Consider the following 22,279-nt stretch of genomic DNA (forward strand, 5'->3'; position numbering starts at 1 on the left):
CTGAATTACAAATATTTAATGACTGCCTGTTGATTGCCAGCTGAAGACTCAATCCATTTTTGGGAAGCCACAGACAAGCAGGTTAAATGTACCTCTTTAAGTTGGGACTGGTATTAATAGCCTTGGAGGTCTTTGAGGTTGGACTCTTCCCTCCTGGTTGACTTTTGAGCCCATCTCTTGTTTTCTTGGTAACAATAGAAAGGCAAGCACCACAGGATTTAAGTCACTGTATGAAAAGTCATTCTTTTTAAAAATAGTTTTATTTATTTTTATTGTTAAAAATTTCCACCTCCTCCCCTCCTCCCATTTCCTCCCCTTCCTTCTCCCCCTCTCCCTTCCTCTCCAGTCCAAAGAGCAGTCAGGGTTCCCTGCCCTGTGGGAAGTCCAAGGTCCTCCCCCCTCCATCCAGATCTAGGAAGGTGAGCATTCAAACAGACTAGGCTTCCACAAAGCCAGTACATGCAGTAGAATCAGAACCAGTGCCATTGTCCTTGACTTCTCAGTCAGCCCTCATTGTCAGCCAGATTCAGAGAGTCTGGTTTGATCACATGCTCCATCAGTCCAAGTCCAGCTGGCCTTGGTGAGCTCCCATTAGATCAGCCCCACTGTCTCAGTGGGTGGGTGCACCCCTCACGGTCCTGACTTCCTTGCTCATGTTCTCCCTCCTGCTCCTCATTTGGACCTTGGGAGCTCAGTCCAGTGCTCCAATATGGGTCTCTGTCTCTATCTCTATCCATCACCAGATGAAGGTTCTATGGTGATATGCAAGATATTCATCAGTGTGGCTATGGGACAAGGCCAGTTCAGGCGCCCTCTCCTCAGCTGCCCAAGGAACAAGCTGGGGAAATCTCCTTGGACACCTGGATCCAGCAATACCACTCTTGGGAATATACCCAAGAGATGCCCTATTATACTACAAAAACATTTGTTCAACTATGTTCATAGCAGCGTTATTTGTAATAGCCAGAACCTGGAAACAACCTAGATGCCCCTCAATGGAAGATTGGATAAAGAAAGTGTGGAATATATATGCATTAGAGTACTACTCAGCGGTAAAAAAAAAAAAAAATGACATCTTGAATTTTGCATGCAAATGGATGGAAATAGAAAACACTATCCTGAGTGAGATAACCCAGACCCAAAAAGATGAATATGGTCTCTACTCACTCATAAGTGGATTCTAGTCATAAGTAAAGGACATTGAGCCTATAATTCTTGATCCTAGAGAAGCTAAATAAGAAGGTGAACCCAAAGAAAAACATATAGTTATCCTCCTGGATATTGGAAATAGACAAGATTACCAGGCAAAAATTGGGAGCTTGGGGGTGGGGTGGGGTAGGGGTAAGGGGAGATGGGGAGAAAGAAGGGAGAAGGGGAGGATGGGGAGAGCTTGGGGGAATGGGATGGTTGGGATGAAGGAAGGGGTGGATATGGGAGCAAGGAAGTAGATATCTTAATTAAGGGAGCCATTTTAGGGTTGGCAAGAGACTTGAAAAGTCATTCTTGAGGTCTATTAAGGTAAAGCTACTTCTTCAAAATAACGGTCTAGGTTTTACCTCTGTCCCTGGGTGGAGAGCTTGCATTCTAAGGCTCTCCAAACATTATATACAATAGTCTTCTTTTAAGAGTTAGCCAACTGGACCTGCCAGTCACTGGGCCAGGAGTCCACCCCACTCCCCCATTAGGAAATCTGATTTGCTTGATGCCATGTGAAGGAGAGGGAAGAATAGTTGATGGAACCAGGAGGCACCCAGGAATAGGCAGGTGTAGACAGGGAATAAGGTAAAATCCTGGCAGAAGACCCTCCTTTGGGCAAACTGCTTCCCTTAGAACACTGCAGAGGCCGTCTGCTTTCAGAAACATACACCTTCCCCTTCCTCTCTTCCCACATGCCCAGAGTGAAGCATGCTTTCCCAGGCACTCCGGGATTCCTCGGTCTTTCTCTGCAAGTGCCCCACCCCTAGCCCCCAGCAGCTGCTCGCGACCTTGCCAACCTCCGTCGCCAGGACAGCTTTACTTCCTCTCTACCGCCCCCTGCCTCTCCGCAGATGCCAAGATTTGCAGGCTTGCCTGTTCTACCGCTCTTTCCTTCACACTTAAAACTGTTCGCAAGTTTCCTTCTAACTGTTTTAAAATTCTTTTATCAGTCAGACTAAGAACTCAAAAAGGAATTCTCAGTTTCCCAGAAGTACTTAAACTTCCAGTCTTCAGTACTGAGACAGGCCTGAGGTAGCTGGTACGTGGAAGCTGATCTGGTATGGATGGATGGACTGAGGCATTCAAAACAAGACTGCCTTGGCTCACTGAAGGCTTGGTTCAGAGCCAGGCCACACGGCTGCCTCCAAGGAAGACCCCCATCAGAGCCATTCAGAACCAGCTCTAGCTAGAACGTGGATGCCAGCTCAGAATAGGTGGTTGTGCTAAGCCATTTCTGATTCAAACAGCAGACTGTCATTGCTTCTAACAACACTTCACATGTTCCAGAACACTGTAGCATGGAGAACAATGGCCCACGGAGAAATGCCTGCCACCTGAGAAAAGTTGCTCCTTCGGTTGCCTCTGGGTAGACTTTGTCTCTAGGCCTTTCCACTGTGTTCTGCAGTGTCTGACAAACTCAGCGTCCCCCTTCTTGTATCTTTGGCGCACTCATTCATAGCTTGCGTTATCTTACCTGCCCGTCAGTGCTATTCCTGGCACAGGAGAGAATTTAGAAAAGTGGGGAAGAGGAGACGCTCAGTTTGGTCTTCACTGGGAAAGTGCCACTGATCATTGCCCCATCTTCTGTCCCCAAAGCTGGAGAGAGCTGTAGGCAGTGGACTAAACACTGGCAAATATTGACAGAAGTCAAGGTTGTCCAGGACCATTTAGCCCACGCCTGCTGGGGAAGGACAAACCCGCAGCTCAAAGGAACTGTTCAACGGGTTTGCATTTCTAGGAACTGGGAAATTCCTTAAAAGTTTAGATTTGGCCGCTCTGTAATCATCTTTTGTGGTTTCAAAGCCACTGGATTCATCGTCTTTTTTCTGCTCTTCTTCCTTGTTACAGGAAAGTCTTTTTTTTTTTTCTTTCACATTTGTTCCAGGAGGAAACTATAACTCCTTCTCTAGAAGCAAGCCGTTCTGATCGTAGGTGGTCAGAAGGATGCTTTTGATTGAAATTACGGTTTAATTTCACCCTGGGTCAAGTAACTGCGCACCAAATGCTTTGCTGGGCTGTATGCTGTCTCGTGTGGCTGATTTCTGCCTTAGATGGTAAGTGTGATTTCCTTACGATATTTCATGTCAATGTGTGGTTTAATAGGCATTCTGTGTAGGGTTTTAATGAAATTTACACTTATAGTATTTGTTAAAAACTCTCAGTTAAGGTATATGCTCTATACTCATCGGGGACCTAGTTTATATTAATGGTGATCTTGTACCCTGGGATGGGTGGTCATTGGTGACTTGCTCTTTTTATTCTGGGACCCCCAAAAGTGACAATTTCAATATCCCGAGATGTCAACTATTAAAAACTCCAGGACTGAACGTGGGGAGGGATTGCTTCTTCAGGAATGGATAACTTGTGGCTGAATTTGACTACGGTGCCGATGATCTGTTTGGAAACATAACTTTAGAAATTCTTGGAGAGTGGGGGATGGGGATACACAAACCATGGAAGAGAGAGGACACAGTGTGAGGATCAGTCTACACAGACTTGGAGGGAGGAGTACAGTGGGGTGCCCTTGCAGCCCGTGATATGCCAAATGATTCCACTCTTTTGTTCCTTCCAACAGAGAGCTGTTCAGAACTTCCTCCAGTGGATAATAGTGTATTGGTTGCAAAGGAAGTAGAAGGACAGCTTCTGGGGGATTACCTGTGTATCAAAGGCTACCACTTGGTGGGAAAGCAGTCTTTGGTCCTCAATATCTCAGAGGAATTGGATGTTTCCCCCGCTGAGTGCCGCTGTGAGTTTGGTTTTTCTGTTCATATCACCATCTCCTTATCCTATTATATCCTGCTTCCTGTAGGCCATGCTAAAATTGTACAAAAAAATCAATCAAACAAGCAGAAAACCCTCCGTTTCTGAGATGCTACTGTGCATTTTCTCCCAGGTGATTCTGAGACAAGATCTTGTTACGGTAGCCCATCACGTTGGCCTGGAATTTGATTTGTAGCCCCCAGGGACCTGGAACTTCCACCCGCTGCCAGTGCTGGGATTTCAGGCACATCTCCAATGCCTGTCCATCACCTTACTTTTAAACTAGAGAAAACTATATCCTTAGTTTATGTATCTGATAAGTGAGAGTCAAGTGGCTTTCTCCGGGTGACAAAACTCACTGTGTTGTGTTCCACAATGACAGAGCGTAATTCTTCCAGATTGCTCCCGTTGTTGCTATTTTCTAAGAAGCTGTGTTAATTTTATGTAAACATAACATTTTCAAGTTCCTTTCATATGGAAAAATTTACATTCCTCTCCATTGACTCCTTATTTTCAACGGGAAAGAAACAATTAAAACAGATAAGAAAAGAGAAATGAATAAGTATATATATATTTGGTTAGATGAAAGAAAAGGAAAGATTTGCTTGAAACGTAGACATTTGAACAGTATTCAATAGCACAGGAGTATAATGAACATGTTACTGGTCATAGCCCGTCATATGCTTCATTATGTGCAGTTCTGGTGTCTCTTATACCATTCTTGTGCATGACCATGTTGCGTGACATTGAAAAATGCCTGCCCATTCCAGATACGGAACTAATGACAGACCGTAGTTAAGCATACGACCAAAGCCCAGCTTGGTGAGTCAGTGAGTTTACTGAGGTTATTTCCAGATGGTGAGGGCTTACTCACAGGAGCAGAAGTGACTCCAAGACAGCTGCATCACCGAAAGCCCACCAGCTGCTACGATGGCTCACAAAAGCTGGGAACCTGCAGCTCTCTCTACACCTTGCAGGCAGCTAAACAGGTTGAAAACTCTCTCTCAGGCCACTCAACTGGTCTGAGCAGCTCCCAGCAGTCCTTCTTGCTGATGTAACCTTGGGGAGGTAAGAACCTTGTGAATTTGGTCAGGTTCAGGATGTTCCAGAGGCTTCTTAGCTGTTTTCTTGCTGAGTTCTTTCCCTTTAGAAGTTCCAGAGTCTTAATGAGCCTTCTTTTGAAGGCCGTAGGTCTTAAGGAGCTTTGGAGGAAATTTCCACACAGCAGTCCACTCGTTTTTCCACAATTATGGTACCTTGGCCTTTATGGTTTGAAAATACCTATTCTCTTAGATACACAGGCACCATTACGTTCTGAGTTACTATTGTCTTTCTGAAGCTTGGGGACATATGGCTTTTACTTCTTCCTAGTCTCTCAGAGCACTGGCTGTTCTCTTCTTCAGTGGGACACTGTCCCGAGCCTGTATTGGAAAATGGCACGACCAATTATTCTGGGCCTGTGAGTGCAGGAGACAAAATCATGTTTAAGTGCATTGATGGTTACATCCTCAAGGGAAGCAACTGGAGCCAGTGCCAAGAGGACCACACTTGGGCGCCTTCCTTACCCATATGCCGAAGTAGTAAGTACTGATTAGTATTGTCACTCTGGGGTCACTATTGCCTTGTGCCGCCATGTTAGTGTATACAACCGAGTAAAATCTTCATCTGCCATGTGAATTACTTCTTCTTCCACTATGACCCAAAATTTCCTCTTTCCTTTCTTCCTCTTCCCTCCCCTCCTCTCCCAACTTCTGATCCTCCTGCCTCTACTTCAGGAGGGCTGGGGTCGGATGTGTGCCACATTCTTGTTATCCGATGCTGGTGCCTGAACCCCATGCATGCTAGGCAGGCACTCTACCAACTGAGCCACGCCTTCTGCCCTAATCTGCCATCTCTTGCATCCTCCCAGCTGTCAGCTCTACAGTGTGTAGTTCCTTTCCCAGACTCAGAGGGTGAGCTGGGGAAAGAGGCTTTTCCACAGGCGATTATGGTTTCATGAGAACGGAATGAATGGAGAACATGCTCCCGGGTCCTGCTTGTACCAGCGTGAAGATGGTGGACTCTAGAGCCCACACAGCACAGGAATCCCTGCCCTGTGAATTGCACCCGGCTCTCACAAATCTCACTCCAGGCTTTCTTCCCCTTAGGAGACTGTGACCCTCCTGGGATTCCGAGCCATGGCTATTTTGAAGGAGGCTCTTTTACTTCGGGATCTGTTGTTACCTATTACTGTCGAGACAGGTAAGCGCAGAGCACCTTCATGTCCTTGTGGGAGCATTTCCCTTCCTATTGCTGGGACAAAGCACCACGGCCAAGGCCACGTGTAGATGGAAGGGTTGGTTTGGGTCTGCGGATCCTGAGGGTAAGAGTCCATTGCTGTCATCACAGGGAGCGTGACAGTGGGTGCATGGTGGCTGGAGCGGCAAGCAGAGAGCTCACGTCTTCAACTGCAGGCACTTAGCACAGAGCATGAACTCAAAATGGCATGAGTCTTTAAACCCTCAAAGCATCCCTCTAGTGACATAATTCTTCCGACTGGGGCACACCTCCTAAGCCTTCCCAAACAGTGCCACCAAGTGAGGATGGAGTATTCAAGTGTGGGAAACTATGGAGGACATCTGATCCAAAGCACCACATTAGGAAAAGTGTTCATTATTCCCAGTTATTCAACCAGTGGTCAGGCTGGGACTCGGGAGAGAAAAGAAAAGGATCCTGAAGGGAGATAGAGTTGCTGTTTGTTTATATGACATGTCCCTTTGTGAGTAATTCCTGCTTCTGCGCACACTTGCGAGACCATTTTCTAGCATGACGGACTTAGCCGTGGTTGGGGCCTTCTAGGGCTACGTAAGGTAATCTGTGAATGGTGTGACTTAAGTTTGTTTTGAGAAGAGCAAACTTCTGCCAGGTGTCCATACTGGCCAAAGAAATCTGCCCCTTTTAATTTGTAGTCTCAGTGCTAGGGGCTTGTGTTGGGTGATTGCAACTATTGCTCTATCGCTGCTGGATTTTCGTCTTTGTTTTGGCCTTTGGTTGAGCATTCTCAGTACTTTAGGGAGGTAAGTGGGAGTCTACCTTGAATGGATGATTCTGTTACTTACTGTTTGATGGGTCCTGCTCCTGGTGAGTCCTGATCCTATTGGGTTGAAGGGTAGATGGAAGACCCACAGTAGGCCTTGGTTCCTCACCTGCTCTTTCACTTCATGACCTATACAATGGTCTTGGCAATTTTAATTACCTAGACAGTCCCATATGGAGAGTTCAGTCCAGTGATTACTACCTCATGGTCTTTTGGTTGACACTTCCTGACAAGCTTGCAGAAGTCTAGAAACAGTGTTAGCAAATGTCAACTTAAACTGGGATTCCCCTGAGCTGGGTAGAGGGCTGATGTAGTGCATTTTCCATCTTAGCTTGTGCTGTGGATATCACTGAGAACATCTCATGTATTTTTTTGTAAGTAGGTACAATGTCTGTCCTATGGGTCTCCATTGTGTTGCGATGGCCTACATGACTGACCTGCGTGCCCCATTCAGCCATGTAACCTGGTGGGGACTTTTTCAGTCTGACCAGCCTGGTCATTTCCAGGTCTTTGTAAGATTAGCTGAGCAGCAACATGCTATCATGTTTTTGGCTTGCGTTTTTTGTTGCCCCTCATATCTCTCCATGGCTCTTGTTCCCACAGTGGGTGTCTGTTAATGGACCACTGCTGACTCTGTCAGTGAGGGAGTCAAAATGGAAGGCCTCTGAATATGGCCCAACTCTCTGTGCTAATAATTAGGATTGCTAGGATCTCACATTGTTAGGGTCCATACTGTGTGGTGGAATTTGGCCTCCTAAGTGCTATAAACTTGACCTTCATCAGCACAGGCGCTTTCTGTCTTTCAGTAGTAGGTTGCTGCCCTCTGTTAAGGTGATTCCACTTTGCCAATCCACCAATTTATCATTGCTTCTCTTTCCTTCACTGATGAGTGTGGTCCAACATTTCACTGGGCATAGTCACGCCCCCTTTGCTGTGGAATAATCCTTTTGTAGTAAAAGTGCGTTGCTGTCATTGTTAATAAAAAACTGATTGGCTGTAACTAGTCAGGATTTTCAGTACAGAGAGAATGCTGGGAAGAAGAAGGGCAGGGTCTGAGGGTCTTGAGCCAGACCAAGGAAGCAACATGGGAAGTTTGTAGATGAGGAAAATGTGCCTTGGGGCAGCACATAGGTTAATTTCTACTAAGAAACTAATTTCTATTAAGAAATAGATTCATTGGATATGGATATATGAGCCAGGGGGTAATGGTGGGGGAACCCACAGAGACAGCTGACCTGAGCTTGTGGGAGCTCATGGACTCTGGACCAACAGTTAGCCTCCATGGGACCGCCCTAGACCCTCTGCATGTGTATGACAGTTATGTAGCTTGGTCTCCTAACAATAAGATCAGGATTTGTCTGTGGCACTTATCTGGCTTTTGGGAACCTGTTCCCCATGCTGGATTACCTTGCCCAGCCTTGATGCAAAGGGAGGAGCTTGGTCCTGCCTCAACTTGCTTTGCCATGCTTTGCTCAAGCCTGTGGAAGGACTGCCCCTTTCTGATGGAGATGGAGGAGGAGCGGAAGGGGAAGGGGGCAGATGGGAAGTGGGGGGTCTTAGAGGAGAGGAGGGAGGGGAAACTGTGGTCAGTATATAAAATAAATGTAAAAACATGTTTGTATTTTTTTTAAGAGCTGGCTGGAGACAAGCTTAAGCTATTGAGCATTTACAATTAATATTAAGTCTCTGTGTGGATATTTGGGAGTGACTGTGGTACAGACAGAGCTGATGAGGGATAAGCTCCACCTACATGTCTTCTATTGGTAGTTCATGGGGTACCAACACTGTTGGAGTTCTCTAACGAGGGAGAATGTGCTATCTCCATATCTAAGGTAGTCTCACTTAACTAAGTAGTTATCAGCGCTGTGCCCGACTGTGGGTGGGTCCACCGCTAAGTTATCTAGCATCCAGTGTCTTGACAACAGCTTCTGGGCCATTGGGTTTCATATCTATTAAGATTTCATAAGTAGTACACCATTGTTTTTCCAACAGACACATGCATGGTTAGGACATTTTTTGTGGATGAACTATCTTCATACCCTGTACTTGCTCTACCTTGTTTTGCTTCCTTAAATGCCTTGGGATAAGCTTCTATACAGTCTCATACCTCTTGATTGGCATTTGAACTGTAGCGTGGCCTTAGGTGGGAGGGGCCGGGTATGGGAGGGAAGCCCTCTAGTCGTCAAGTAGTCCTACAAATTTCTGATTTGCCTAACCCAGACGAGAAGGAGGAAGCCTGGGCCTCTGTGCCTTGTCTGTTACATCTGTGGCAATACTTCCTTTTTTATCGTAATAGACGACACTCAAATATTTCATAAACAATCCAGGTCCTTGGACTCTGTTTGGATTAATGTCTCCTCAGTGTAGTGCAATATTTGAACAGTTGATGGTTTGGTCCATTCCGCTAGGTCAGATATTGCTATCCCATGTCATATTGTGAAACTGTGTAAATAACCCTGGAGAAACATGGTGAAAGTCCACGGGTGGCTTTTCGAGATGAAGGCAAAATATTCTTGCCTTTCAACTACTATATGTGAGCTGAAGAAATCACTGGACAAATACAGTACATAGAACACAATGGTGACGGCCCAGTTGTGTTTCCAAGACTTAAACAGTAGAGCAGTGTTAAGTATGGCCAAATACACCTTAATGTTCCCAGTAACCAGTTGTCCAAACTATGTCCCATCTGACTTTTAGATAGGGCACAGCAACAAACGAAAGGGGTTACATACAAGCATAGTGATGTTTACTCTCCCCAATTCGTGGATTCTTTCCGTGATCTCTTGGCGCTCCTCCGTACCTTTAGAAAATACTGGTATATAGTTTTGAACTCAGTGAGGTCACTGGTGTGGTTTCTTGAGATCGGCTTTATGGCCAAGACATGTTTGTTTACCATGCACCTTTTCCCATGGTAGTTTGCAAACACTTTCTCCATAGTATGTCCACTCTCACAATATATTCAGGGATTATGGTACAGACCTTTGGGGGGCATGTGACCCAGTCTCAAAGTGAGCGCTGGGGCTCTTTGTCCTCCGGAGGTCTTAGCTCCTGTTAAATGGTTCTTAAATTTATCTGGGTTGCTAGAAATGTGCATCTTTGACACCAGTAGCTGTCTGCATAGTGACTTTTTCTGTGCTACTGGGAACTAGTATGCAGCCAACTGTATATGAAGTCTGTTTCAGGGATGTGGAACCTTGGAACAAGTCTCTGTTCTCTGTTTTCTCCAGAACCAGAGGCTCACTGTACTCTCTGGCTCAGGGGAAGCCCTGTCTCTCATGGCATTTCCAACTGGAGGATAGGCCCAGATTTTTCCTTTTTCTTTCCTCGCACACACATGGGTGCCTGCTCTGGAGCTCTAAAGGTACACACTGTCTTAGGAGCTTGGAGTCTTTTCTTGAGGGAGTTGATTTCCAAAGTTTTATTGGCCAAATTTGTCCCCTTGTCTGTTTTTTTAAAATGCATTACTGCCTGACGATTTCATACATGTAAATCCTGCATTTTCATCATTTTCTTGCCCCCCTTCACCCCCTCTCACCCATCTGTCTCCCACTCCCACCAAATTCCTTCTTTCCAACAAGTATTCCCTCATACTCCTGTGTTGTGCTGGGGGACTCCCTCTGAGTTTAATTAGGGCCGTTTGCATCTGGGAGACTTCCCGGGCCACCCTCTTCTACTGAGTGGCCTTTTAGTCTCTCACCACTTTCACATTTACTTATTCTGAGTACAGCACACCCCTTTGTCTCTGACTCCACCGAATCTGCCTGAGCTCCTTTTGGTAGTGTTGGCATAGCCCAGCAACCGCATGGCTATCGGAGCTCATGCCTGACTGGAGGTACCCAGTGCAAGACGACATTTCTCGTCTCTGCTTTACAAGTCATTATAAACACCAGGTAGAGTCAGAACACACATTGCATGTTTCATACCAAGTCTCTTCAAACATGACTGCAGTTTCTCTGAGATGTCTCTATTTCCCTTGGCGTGGGAATGCCTTTGGACTTGGACCAAGTATGTCTAAAGGCTGTCGTTAACCGCACTGCCGGGAGCTCCACAGTTACACTGCATGGCTGACGGTTGCTGTCGCGCAGTCCCACGGTCTCAGCAGGAGGTCCACACTCTGTTTCTGCTTGAGCTTGGCTCTCAGTTCCACTGGAGGAGTGGAGGGATGTTTTAGGAGGATGCAGGCAGCCGAGGCAGGCAGATTGAGTCCTTATCTTCAGGGCGTCTCCGCAGTAGGTCTTTTCTGTCTTGGTAGTCTGCTGCAGAATCACACTGAACTTGTGTCTGCCTGCTCCCGCTTCTTTGATGTTGACTTGTGCCCCTCTGGCATCTCCTCCTAACTTTAGTTCTTCCTGTAATCTTTCCACTTATCAGCCGTGTTATTTCTTTGTTGATGGCGTCTTTGAGTCAGCATGATTGTTACTCATTAGCTGCTGTGGCCACTCAGGTTTCCTTTTGCTCTCCCACAACTGATTTTTCTGTGCCTTCAACTTGGCTAGCAATCTTTCTTGGACTTTTAAGGTCTCCATGTACTCACAGGGTGCTTCCCGTAAATCACATGATGGGGACACATTAAATCACATAGGTGGTGTAGGACAGCCAAGGATTTCTCTGGCAGAACCTGTGTCTGCATCCAGAATTTCCCGAGTCTGTTCCCTCATGGAATTCTGCTGACAAAACCAATTTTATGAAAACTCTCCTAAGGAGGGTCTCGGAGACTTTAGGGGTGACAACTATTTCAAGATACCAAAGAAAGAAATCAGAGGACTCAATGGGAGTTTGGACATCTTTGATTATCAAGCAATCCTTGATAGCATCAGGCCAGAAAGCAAGGATCCCCACCAAGCTAACAAGCATAGCAGCATCTGTATACAGAGGGAAGAGAGGGAAGTCGGATTCTGGTACTCAACACTGCAGTGACGAATTTCTCATGGGTGTGATCCGCTTGTCTAGCAGGCCTTGCCTTCCTGCTCTGTCTCCTGTCTCCAAAGGAGAGAAATGGCCAGTATCCACCTCCCCACATCATCAGGTTCTCCTACAGTCTGAGAACGCCTGCAGGAATGGAGTTGCTGACTGTCTCAGATCCAGATAATGGAACATTTCCCACAGAGCCCAAGAGCAGAAACCGTAAAGAAACAAAAGAAACCAGAAATGTAATGATTTAGATTTTGGACTCTTAAAGCATTGTAACAAGGGCTGACCCTCCTTCAGGTGATCTGGACTCCCTTCTTGATGGGCTTCTTGCCCTTTCTTCCTCTTGACTTAATCCAGGACATGTAACTTCATCAGCCTTTGAATCCCATTCTTAGTTTTGGATCCCCTTCTGCTTCCTGATCACACACCACTGCTCTCGTCTACCCATTCATCTGCGTCTGCATTTTAGACCTTAATACAGATGCCTGTTTAGGTTATGATCAATCGACCACTTCTTCCCTCCTCTGGCCCTGAAATTCACACTTTCCTCCGTGTTATTTTGGGTTGACTCGTCCCTTGGGTTTGCCCATCATTTCAGGAGAACTGTTTTATTCCATGGCTGTTTTGTTAGGATGGAGATAATCTAAGCATGCACTAAGGCTCAGGGGCAGGAAGGTGGATTTAATCACGGTTCGAAACACTGAAATACAGCGACACAAAACCTGTCTCCGTTGCTCACCTCAGAAGCTGCAGAGGCTAAGTGTTGTTCTGGAATCTCTAGGTACCACTTAGTGGGCACACAGAAGCTGCAATGCGTTGATGGGGAATGGAACAGTTCGTATCCTACCTGTGAGCCTGCCCCCAGACCGGCTGACCAGATTGCACTTGAGAAAGCAATTGTAAGTAGGGGCTGTTTTCCATTTTGTTCTTAGCTGCAGTCTCGGGCTTGGCATTGCTCTTGGTATATGCTTAGTGAATATCTGTCCAATGCTGGGTAATGCTTTCGAATGACTTAGCCTTGGCTTGACTGCGGAAGGGGCTTCATGAAATACTAAGTCGTGCTTCTAGATAGCATTCCCGTTCATCATCATTATCAAAGCATCCCACAAATCCTTCCTATGGGGTTTATTGACTCTTTCAGCATAGCAAAGAAGATATAGAATTCTACTCAGTGCCTGAGATCTGTAAGTACTAGCTGCTGTGAGAAGCTGATCAAGTCCAGATTCTAATACATTCTGAACTCATTTATTTCCTTCAGACTAACTTTGGCCTGTATGTATTCTTGGAGAAACATTAATAACTATATTTAAACCAGAAAATGTAAAGGACTGATCATGTCGAGGGCTCAGACCCACGTGAAATTCCCTGGGTTTGCAGCTGCTTGGTTTCAGAGTGGAGAGCTTAATCTCAGGTCCCCATTTGTAACTTTAAAAGTTTTCCTTTTCCTAGCTTGCCTTTCAGGAGAGCAAGGACCTTTGCAATGCCACAGAGAACTTTGTGAGAAGACTAAAGGAAAGCGGACTGACGATGGAGGAGCTGAAGTATTCCCTGGAGATGAAGAAAATTAAGTTGAAGGAAGATTTTTTGCTGAAATATCATAGCTAAGCAAAATGGTAACAAATACACCTGCGAATAAACTACTTCTGAAAGTGCTTGCAGGTTGTTCCTTACTGAGCTGAAATGCAAGGTCTTGTGACCGTAGAATTGATGTATTGTGTGTACTCTGGGGGCATGCATGGGAATTTGACTTAGAATGTAGGGCCAACTACGGGGGTTATCTGCTTCACACCAGAGTTGGCAGCGTGCTAATGCAGAATGTAGAGCTTAATTCTTTGGCTGTGTGGAGGATAAGAAATCATGTACCTGATCTGAGTGTACCTCACATAAGACATGTGTAACATGAGGGCCGGCTTGTTGGGGTTTCTGTCCTACCTGGTACCCCATAGCCGGCAAGCCCCAGAGAAAATCACACAGAGATTCTGCATTAGTTATAACCGATTGGCCCATTAGCTCAGGCTTCTTATTAACTATTGTAACTTATATTAACCCATTGTTCTTATCTATGTTGGCCACATGGCTTGGTACCTTTTTCAGCTGGGGCAGATCACATCCTGCTTCTTCGGTGATCTGGGCAGGACTGGCAGGAATGGGCTTTCTTCTTCCCAGAATTCTCCTGTTCTCTTTGCTCCACCTCTACTTCCTGTCTGGTTTTCCCACCTATACTTCCTGCCTGGCCAATCCGCATTTATTTAAAACATGATTGACAGAATACAGACAATTATCCCACACCAGACATGAATTATTAGTCAAAGAATTCTGAGACAAGAACTAACCTTTTATTCTAGAAAAATATATGATTACATCTTTAAAATCACCTATTGAGTCCTACACAGCCCCAAGCACTAAAGATGATTGCCAATGCTATTGATTGTTCCGACAACTTGATAGTAAGTTTCTATTGCTAGAGAAACCACATACTATGACATACCACATGGAGAACTGCAAGCTTCATCCCTTCTGGGTAGCATTCACAGTGCTGGAAGGTGCTATACATGCTGCCAGAGGAGACAATTAATCATTAACATCTCCTTCAGCTATGAACCTGCAAGCTATAATAACCATCTACATACAAGATATGACCCTTGGTATAATAGTAGCACAAACGTTAGGGGAATAACCAACCACTGTTTGATTGACTTTAAAACCTATTTCATGAGATGGAACCCATCCCTGACACTGTGTAAGTGGCCAAGACCCTGAGACAACAAATATTCTACAAAAGGACCACAGCAATGAAATGACTCCTAATGACATACTGCTGTACCCATAGATCAGTGTGTCACTCAATCCTCAGTAGAGAAGCTTTTCGGAAGAGGTGATAATTTACACAGACAACTGGACAATATGCAGAGTAGAGACTTTGCAGTTGCTCAGCTCTGAATGGGGTATCTTTATCACACCACTACCCTTAAAACTCAGGCATTATGCAGAAGAGAGTTGGCAGCTTTAAAAAACAGGGGTAGTAGATGACTTTAAGGATACAGCCTTTCCAGACACAATGGGAAAGATGCACCTATGAACTCAGAGACTGTGGCAGAATACCGAGACAAGACACCAACACAAGCAGGACAAAATCCAGCATGGAGGAAAGGAAGTAGGCACAAGTCCCACCCTTATCTAATAAGCGGATCTCTTAATAGCAACTGGGAGAGGGAAAATCACTTGTTTCCAATGGAGTCACATTGTGTAGCAACCACATTCCAGGGCAGGCCCCGTGTTCAGGAATAGTTAGCACAAATCAGAGTCCATGGTTTTGGTAATTTCTTCTCTTGCTGGTTTTTAAAGACAAGGTTTCTCTGGTGTAGTGCTCACTGTCCTGGAAATCTGTAGATCAGGCTGACCTGAATTCACAGATCCACCTGCTTCTGCCTCACGAGTGCTAAGATTAAAAGCGTGAGCCACCATTGTCAGGTACCTTTTATTTTTTTTTAAGAGAAAGAAAGAACATGAAGTCTTGTGAGTGGGGAATTAGGAGGAGTGGAAGGATAGAAAAATATTATAAAAATATACTGTGTGAAATTCTCAAGGAATAATTAACATTAAAATGTTTCCAACAAAACAAAATAAATAAAACGACCTGTTGAGACAGAAATAGATTTAGGCTGCAAACTCTTCCTACACCTGGTTTATGAAGCCAGGTTTCTAAGCCTTATGTGGCAACACTGTTACTACCTTTTGGATAACTCCCAGTCCCACATCACCACAGGTCTGAGATAGGAGTGTACCATGAGTGTATTTTCTTCTCCTTATTTAAAGAGTAGGAGATACAGGAGCCCTACGGCTTCCCTAAGGCGCGTTAATGTTTTAAAATGAATGTTTGATTCACTTTTTTTTTTTTTCAGAAAGGGTTGCTGAGATGCAGAAAAGATGGAGTGTGTTCAGGCAAGAGCATGTGATCCGGGTTGGCTTGGATGAAACCTGAGCAGTGGTGAAGGACAGGAAGGTTAGTTGAATCCAGCTGACAGCGAGTTTTAGAATGCATATTAGAAAATTTGCGCTTCTCTTTTAGGCAGAACACACATGGTTTCCGAGCAGTGAAACAAGGACACACAGAGGATGATTTCTGACAGCGGCAAGGAAAACCCTCCGGAGAGTGGGTGGAGGTGGAAAGTAATTGAGATGGAGAAGCCAATAAAGCGTTACTGCAGTGGTCCGAGTATGTGCCCCAAGGCTCATGTTCGAGACGACTCCAATGGGGCTTCTATTGCTGTAATGAAACGCCATGACCAAAAGCAAATTGGGAAGGAAAGGGTTAATTTGGTTTACACTTCCATTTATCACTGAAGGAAGTCAGGGCAGGAACTCAGGCAGGTCTGGAACCTGGAGGAAGGAGCTGATGCAGAGGCTGTGGAGGGTGCTGCTTACTTGATGTGGGATTCCCCTCTGTATGCTGTGAGTATGTTTTATTACCATTGGTTAATAAAGAAGCTGCTTTGGGCCTATGACAGCACAGAATAGAGCAAGGTGGGAATTCCAAGCAGATAGAGGAGAAAAGAAAACAGAGGCAGAGAGACTTTATGTAGCTGCCAAAGCAGACAGATGCCAAATGGAACCTTACTGGTAAACCTCGAGCCTTGTGGTAAAATACAAGATAACAGAAATGGGTTAATTCAGGATGTAAGCTTTAGTTAATAAGAATCCCGAGGTAATAGGCCAAGCAGTGTTTTAGATAATATAGTTTCTGTGTGATTACTTGGGGTCTGGGTGGCCAGGAACAATCAAGCGACCTCTGCTTACACTTACTGGCTTGCTTCTCATGGCTTGCAGAGCCTGCTTTCTTATAGAAGCCAGGACCACCAGCCCAGGATGGAGCCCCCCACCTTGGACTGGGACCTCTATTGATCACTAATTAAGAAATGCCCTACAGGTTTGCCTAAAGCCCCTTCATAGGGAAGCATTTTCTTGATTGAGGTTCCTTTCTCTTAAGTGATTTTAGCTTAGCAGTTCTCAACCTCTGAGTCACAGCCCCTTTGGGAGTTCGACAGCCTTTCACAGAGCTTGCATTTCAGATGCTCTGCATATGAGATATTTACATTATGGTCGATACCAATGTTGTAAAACTGAATGAGGGAGGACCTGGGGGGGGCATGACAAAATACACCATGCAGAGAGAGCTTGAGTGTGGAGTTTATTTAAGAAGAGGGTGTTGGGAGGGTGGGGGGGAGAGAGGGAAGGGAGAGATGCAGAAAGGGGGGGGGACCAGGAACTGCTTTTGCTTTTGCTTGGGCAAAAGAGAGATAAGGAATAGGTGGAGTTTGTCTCTTCAAGGGACCTTTGCACTATATACAGTTGAACTGCTTGCTGTAAGCCCATGGGTGACTGTACCCAAGGAGCAGGGCCAAAGTGTTCCTGGATACTCCCCCCCCCTCCTCTTTCTCTTCCTCCTATTCTTCTTCATCTATTAGAAAGGTGAGGAGTTAGGCATGGCAGATTAAGAGGATGAGGATGTGGGGTTCCCACAACTGCTTCCTGCTGATTTGGGGCATGGGGGGCACCTGAGACAGCTGGGGTGTTGCCATGCTCTGGGGTATCTGGTTGCTTTCACTGCTCTCCAGGTTCTGTGGAACTGTCCGGTGTCTCTCGGACCTGGCAGGGTACTGGCAGAGGAGAGGACAAGGTTAAGTTTAGGAAAAAAAACCTCTTTAGGTCCTGGTGATAGAGGGAGGGGTGTCAGGACTAGGGAGGAGTGGGGAGGCTTAGGCTCCTAGGGTCTGGTAATTGAGGGAGGGGTACATCTGACCTGTTCCAGGTGAATCCTCCAAGTTGGCTCCCTAGAACTTACAAGAATTCTTTGAGCTTGTGAAAACCTAGGTTTTAGACCCATTAGCATTTTTACCATTTATAATCTGTACTGAAATTTGTTTTGTAGAAACGGCAGTGTACTCATGTCAGGAATGGTGGTGACAAATGTTTTTTCACTGTGAAAAGTATCTTTTAGGCCTGTAGTTAGAAAACAACCAAAGAGAATTTAAAGTCTTGATATCACAGTATAGTAATAGCAGTACTCTGTCAGAGCCAGATTAATGGCTTAGAATTCTGTTGGTTAATGTTAAGACTGTGGGCCCTAATATAGCAGCAGTATAATGGAAAGGAGATCTGAAACATGTTTTATTTTTTTAAACATCTCCAATCACTTGCCTTTGTCATTACTTAACCTTTTTATCCTCAGACCTTTATATCTTGCACGTACACACCTTAATAACTTGTATTTGCACACCTTATGTCACTTCCTTGGACCCTAAGACATTCTTAGATCCTCCCAGGTTCAAGAGACACTGGACAGTTTCATACTACAAACCCTGGACGTGAGTAAAGCTACTGGCTACCCCAGGATGCGACCAGCACCCAGCTTTCTCAGGCCTCTCCCCTCCAAGACGAAGCCCACAAATAAGCAGGAAGCAGTCTTGAGAATCTGCCATCCCAATTCCCTCAACCTGCCATGCCTAAGCCCTGCATTTTTATTATAGGAAAAAGATGAAAATGTTATTATTTTGCTGACCTTCCCTGTCACCTGTGTACCCTGTCCCTTTAAGAGACAAGTTCCGCCCACTCCTAACTTCCCCCCAACTTCCAGCTGGGGCAAGCAGATCCCCTCCTTTCCCCCCTTCTCTTTCCCCTCCATAACCCACTAAATAAACTCTATAACCAAACTCTCTCTCTGCATGATTTATCTGTCTGTCTCCCACCTGCCAAGGGGACCTGCCGCTGCCCGACCGAGGCCTTGGGTAGCCCACTGCTGCCCCTCGTGGAACGGGTCTCCCCCACCATGTATTTATAAACAATAACACAGAGTTTTATAGATGCACAGTTGAATTTAAGTTACATATGCGGATACACATAGATACACATACAAATTAAAACTAGCTCACATTCACACATTAAAAATGAAAAGTGAGCAAGAAGAAGCTGGCTTCTCCATCTCTGACTCGCACTGTGTAACAAGTAGACAGACATGTGCAGGTCTTTGGAGCAAAGGAAAAAGTGGAGAATCAAAGCTACCAGTGAAAAGCAGATTTGTTACAGGTGAGAGAGAGCTGTTACAGGCAGATAGAATCCCTGTGTGGGGGTAGACTGTGGAGCTGCTTGGATTGGGGAGAAACCACATGAGTCTGTGGCTCCTCCCAGTCCCAACCTGGTGAAGTGCTCGCTGGGAACCATGGTCACCCATAGCAAAGATGGCAGATAGGTCTTCTGACCTTCCCTCTTTGCCCTTAGTTAAGATGGTAGCGGTCACATGGTCACCCATAGTAAAGATGAAGGTTAGGTCATCTGACCTGCCCTCTTTGTCCTTAGTCAAGATTGCAAAAATCACTCATCACCCATAGCAAAGACAGTGGTGAGCACATCGACTCTGCCCTGTGCCTGCCCATGTGTTGCGAGGCAGTTAGAATCTATGTGTCTCTTAGAGCAGTTGAGCAACAAACGCACAGGATGCATGAAACATACATTTAAAACAGAATCACATCTGTGCGGTCACACACATTCTTTCATACATGAAGTAGACAGGAAAATCCCCCAGCATAAACTGCCAGCCCACAGTTGGGCAGGAAGAGGGACCCACCCTCCAGGCTGGATGGTGCAGTGGTGACAGAGACAGAATAGGAAAGAGAGAGAGAGAGAGAGAGAGAGAGAGAGAGAGAGAGAGAGAGAGAGATTGATTTTGAACAGAAGAGTGAAAAAGAATGTTTCCAGGCAAAGGGAGGATCCTGCCCCAGGCAGACTTAGACACGGTGGGAGGAATGTCTAAGGGAAGGAGGTACAGTTTCCATGAGTGAGGTAGAAAAGAAAAAAGTCCCACAGAATGAACTCCAGCTTCCCAGAGGTTCAGTACGGACTGTGGCTCAAGCTGGCCTTGGATCATCACCTACAAGGTTCAGGGACTCTGGGAAAGAGTGGGCACAAGCCGTGCCCCTACATGGTCACATAGGGTCGGGCCCAAAGGGTTTTAAGCCCAAGAGATGTGTGGCTGCCCAATACAATTTGCTTTTTAAGAGAACCACAGCTGAGATGAATCCATGTGGAGAGAGCTTGAGTGTGTTTAAGAAGAGGATTTGGGAGGGTAGGGGGGAGGGTAAGGAGGGGGGTGAAGAGAAGAAGAAGAAGAAGAAGAAGAAGAAGAAGAAGAAGAAGAAGAAGAAGAAGAAGAAGAAGAAGAAGAAGAAGAAGAAGAAGAAGAAGAAAAGAGGAAAGAGAGAGAAGAGAGACCTGAGCACTGCTTGCTTTGGAAGGAAGAGGGAGATCGACCAGGCTGGCCTCGAACTCACACCACCTGCCTCTGTCTCCTGAGTGCTGGGATTATAAAGGTGTGCACCACCACCGCCAGACTAGAACTTGTCTCTTAAAGGGACCTTTGCACTGTGTACAGTGGAACTGCTTGCCGTAAGCCAAGGGGTGACTGTGTCCAAGGGGCAGGGCCAAAGTGTGCCTGGATACTAATAACCAGTAGCAAGAGAACAGTTATGAAGTAGCAACAAAAATAATTTCAAGGTCGGGGGTCACTACAACATGAGAATTGTATTCAAAGGTCCCGGCATTAGGAAGGTTGAAAACCCACCGCTTTGGTTTGTGTCAGTCTGACATGAACTATCCAGCACAGGAGCTGATTAGGGTTTATGGATCAGTGCCCTCAGAATGGATTGGTACAGATATGTGAGTTATCACAGGAGAGCCGATAAAAGAATTGAGTTCAGTTCCATTTCTTCTTTGCCCCGTGCCTGTCCTCTTGTCCTTCGCCTCCTACCATGAGACAAGTGCAGGCCGTTCAGTTTCCGACTTAACAGACTCCAGAGATGTAAAAAGCAAACCTCTGTTCTTTATACGGTACCCGGTCTGGGACATTCCGTGACAGAAACAGAAAACAGACTGAGACATCCACACAAAAGATGCTGATGGTGTGAACTATTTCTATGGCAGCGGAGATTAAAATGGAACAGAGGGAATGAGGGTGCTGTGAAACTTATACCAAAACAGTTTGTGACCTGGTTTTGTTAGGGACGAAGTATTCAAAAACAGCCCCGAATGCTGTGTGTGAGGTACTGAAGATATCACACAGACAGCAGTAATGTGACTAGAACTGACGACAGTTATCAAAGACAATGATATACTATGGAGTGGGCCTCCTACTGGGAATATTTAAAGGATGAGACGTTCATTAAAGTGAAGAGGGTTTTGTTTCTTTGTTTTGTTTCTTTAATAAAAAATAGATAGGCATGGTAGAGGCCAGTCTGGTTTATGTAGTGAGTTCCAGACCAGTCAGAGCCACACAAACTCTTTCTAAACAATAAAACAATAAAAAAAGAAGGGAATGAAATGTATCTATGTTTATGGATGAGAGGAAGGAAAAGGAGTTATCAAAAATTAAGGGAAATTAGACGCATCAGGAAAGTTTAGGGTTGGTTGTGGGAGCTGTCTTAGTTTCCTCTGCTGCAGTGATGTGATACCCTTACACAAGCCAACGTTTTGGCTTTTGTTTTTTATTTTTTAGCTCACAGTTGCAGTCCACCATGAGAGGGAACTAAAGGCATCCAGAGCTTGAAGTAGCTGATCGCATCGTGTTCTCAGCCGGAAGAGGACAAGGCATGCGAGTGCTGTCATTGCCCTGTGCACATCTTGTTCCACCCAGAACCCCCTGCCTAGGGAATGGTATCACGGCTTTCCTTGATTAGCATAATCAAGATGATCACCCCCCAAGACATGCCCCAAAGCCCATCTCGAGTTGACTTCAAATTTTGCCAAGTGGACAGCTCAATCATAGGAGTCAAAGTGGAAGGATGGTTCAAACAGGAAGTGTTTGGCAATTCTAAAGACTTCAGAGAAATTCTAGGAGATCAGATAAAGACGTTTGAACTCGCAGGTAAGGGCTGCATTCTTTAGAAGTGCAGCATCATATTCAAGAATGGAAAGGAGTTTGAAGTTTTGGCGAGATTGCCGGAACACTTCAGAGCAAGAGCCTGTGAACATGAAGAGAAGAAGAGTCAGCTCTTCAAATCGGGATTAATAGGAGAGAAAAGAAATGACATGGATAAAACTAATATAGAATGAGTTTTAGTAAAAGAGAAGGCAGAACGACGTGGAAAGTAAGACAAGACAGACCCCTTGGAGAGAAAACGCTGTGCCCGTCATGGCACAGAGAGCAGAGAAAAGAACTTGGATACATTGGAAAATGATACTTTGAAGACTGGATTTTAAAGATGTCATTTCCTCCAATTCAACTTAACTTTGTAGAATTGCCCTTTATTCAGATTCTTAGCAAATTAAATCAGTCTGTGACCTCTG

At 45.4% G+C, this 22,279-nt stretch overlaps 1 protein-coding gene across 1 annotated transcript; it reads left to right on the forward strand.

Moving 5' to 3' along the window:
• The first annotated feature begins 2,774 nt into the window (after positions 1 to 2,774).
• Positions 2,775 to 13,596, forward strand: C4bpb (complement component 4 binding protein beta). Its single transcript, XM_048430645.3, has 6 exons — positions 2,775 to 3,251; positions 3,773 to 3,943; positions 5,361 to 5,537; positions 6,105 to 6,198; positions 12,726 to 12,843; positions 13,394 to 13,596. Exons 1-6 carry the CDS (start codon positions 3,200 to 3,202, stop codon positions 13,547 to 13,549), a joined length of 768 nt encoding a protein of 255 aa, XP_048286602.2. The 5' UTR covers positions 2,775 to 3,199; the 3' UTR covers positions 13,550 to 13,596.
• Positions 13,597 to 22,279: the final 8,683 nt, after the last annotated feature.

Source organism: Myodes glareolus, chromosome 5 (assembly GCF_982192425.1).
Source record: "Myodes glareolus chromosome 5, mMyoGla1.1, whole genome shotgun sequence".
Taxonomy (NCBI): Eukaryota; Metazoa; Chordata; class Mammalia; order Rodentia; family Cricetidae; genus Myodes; species Myodes glareolus.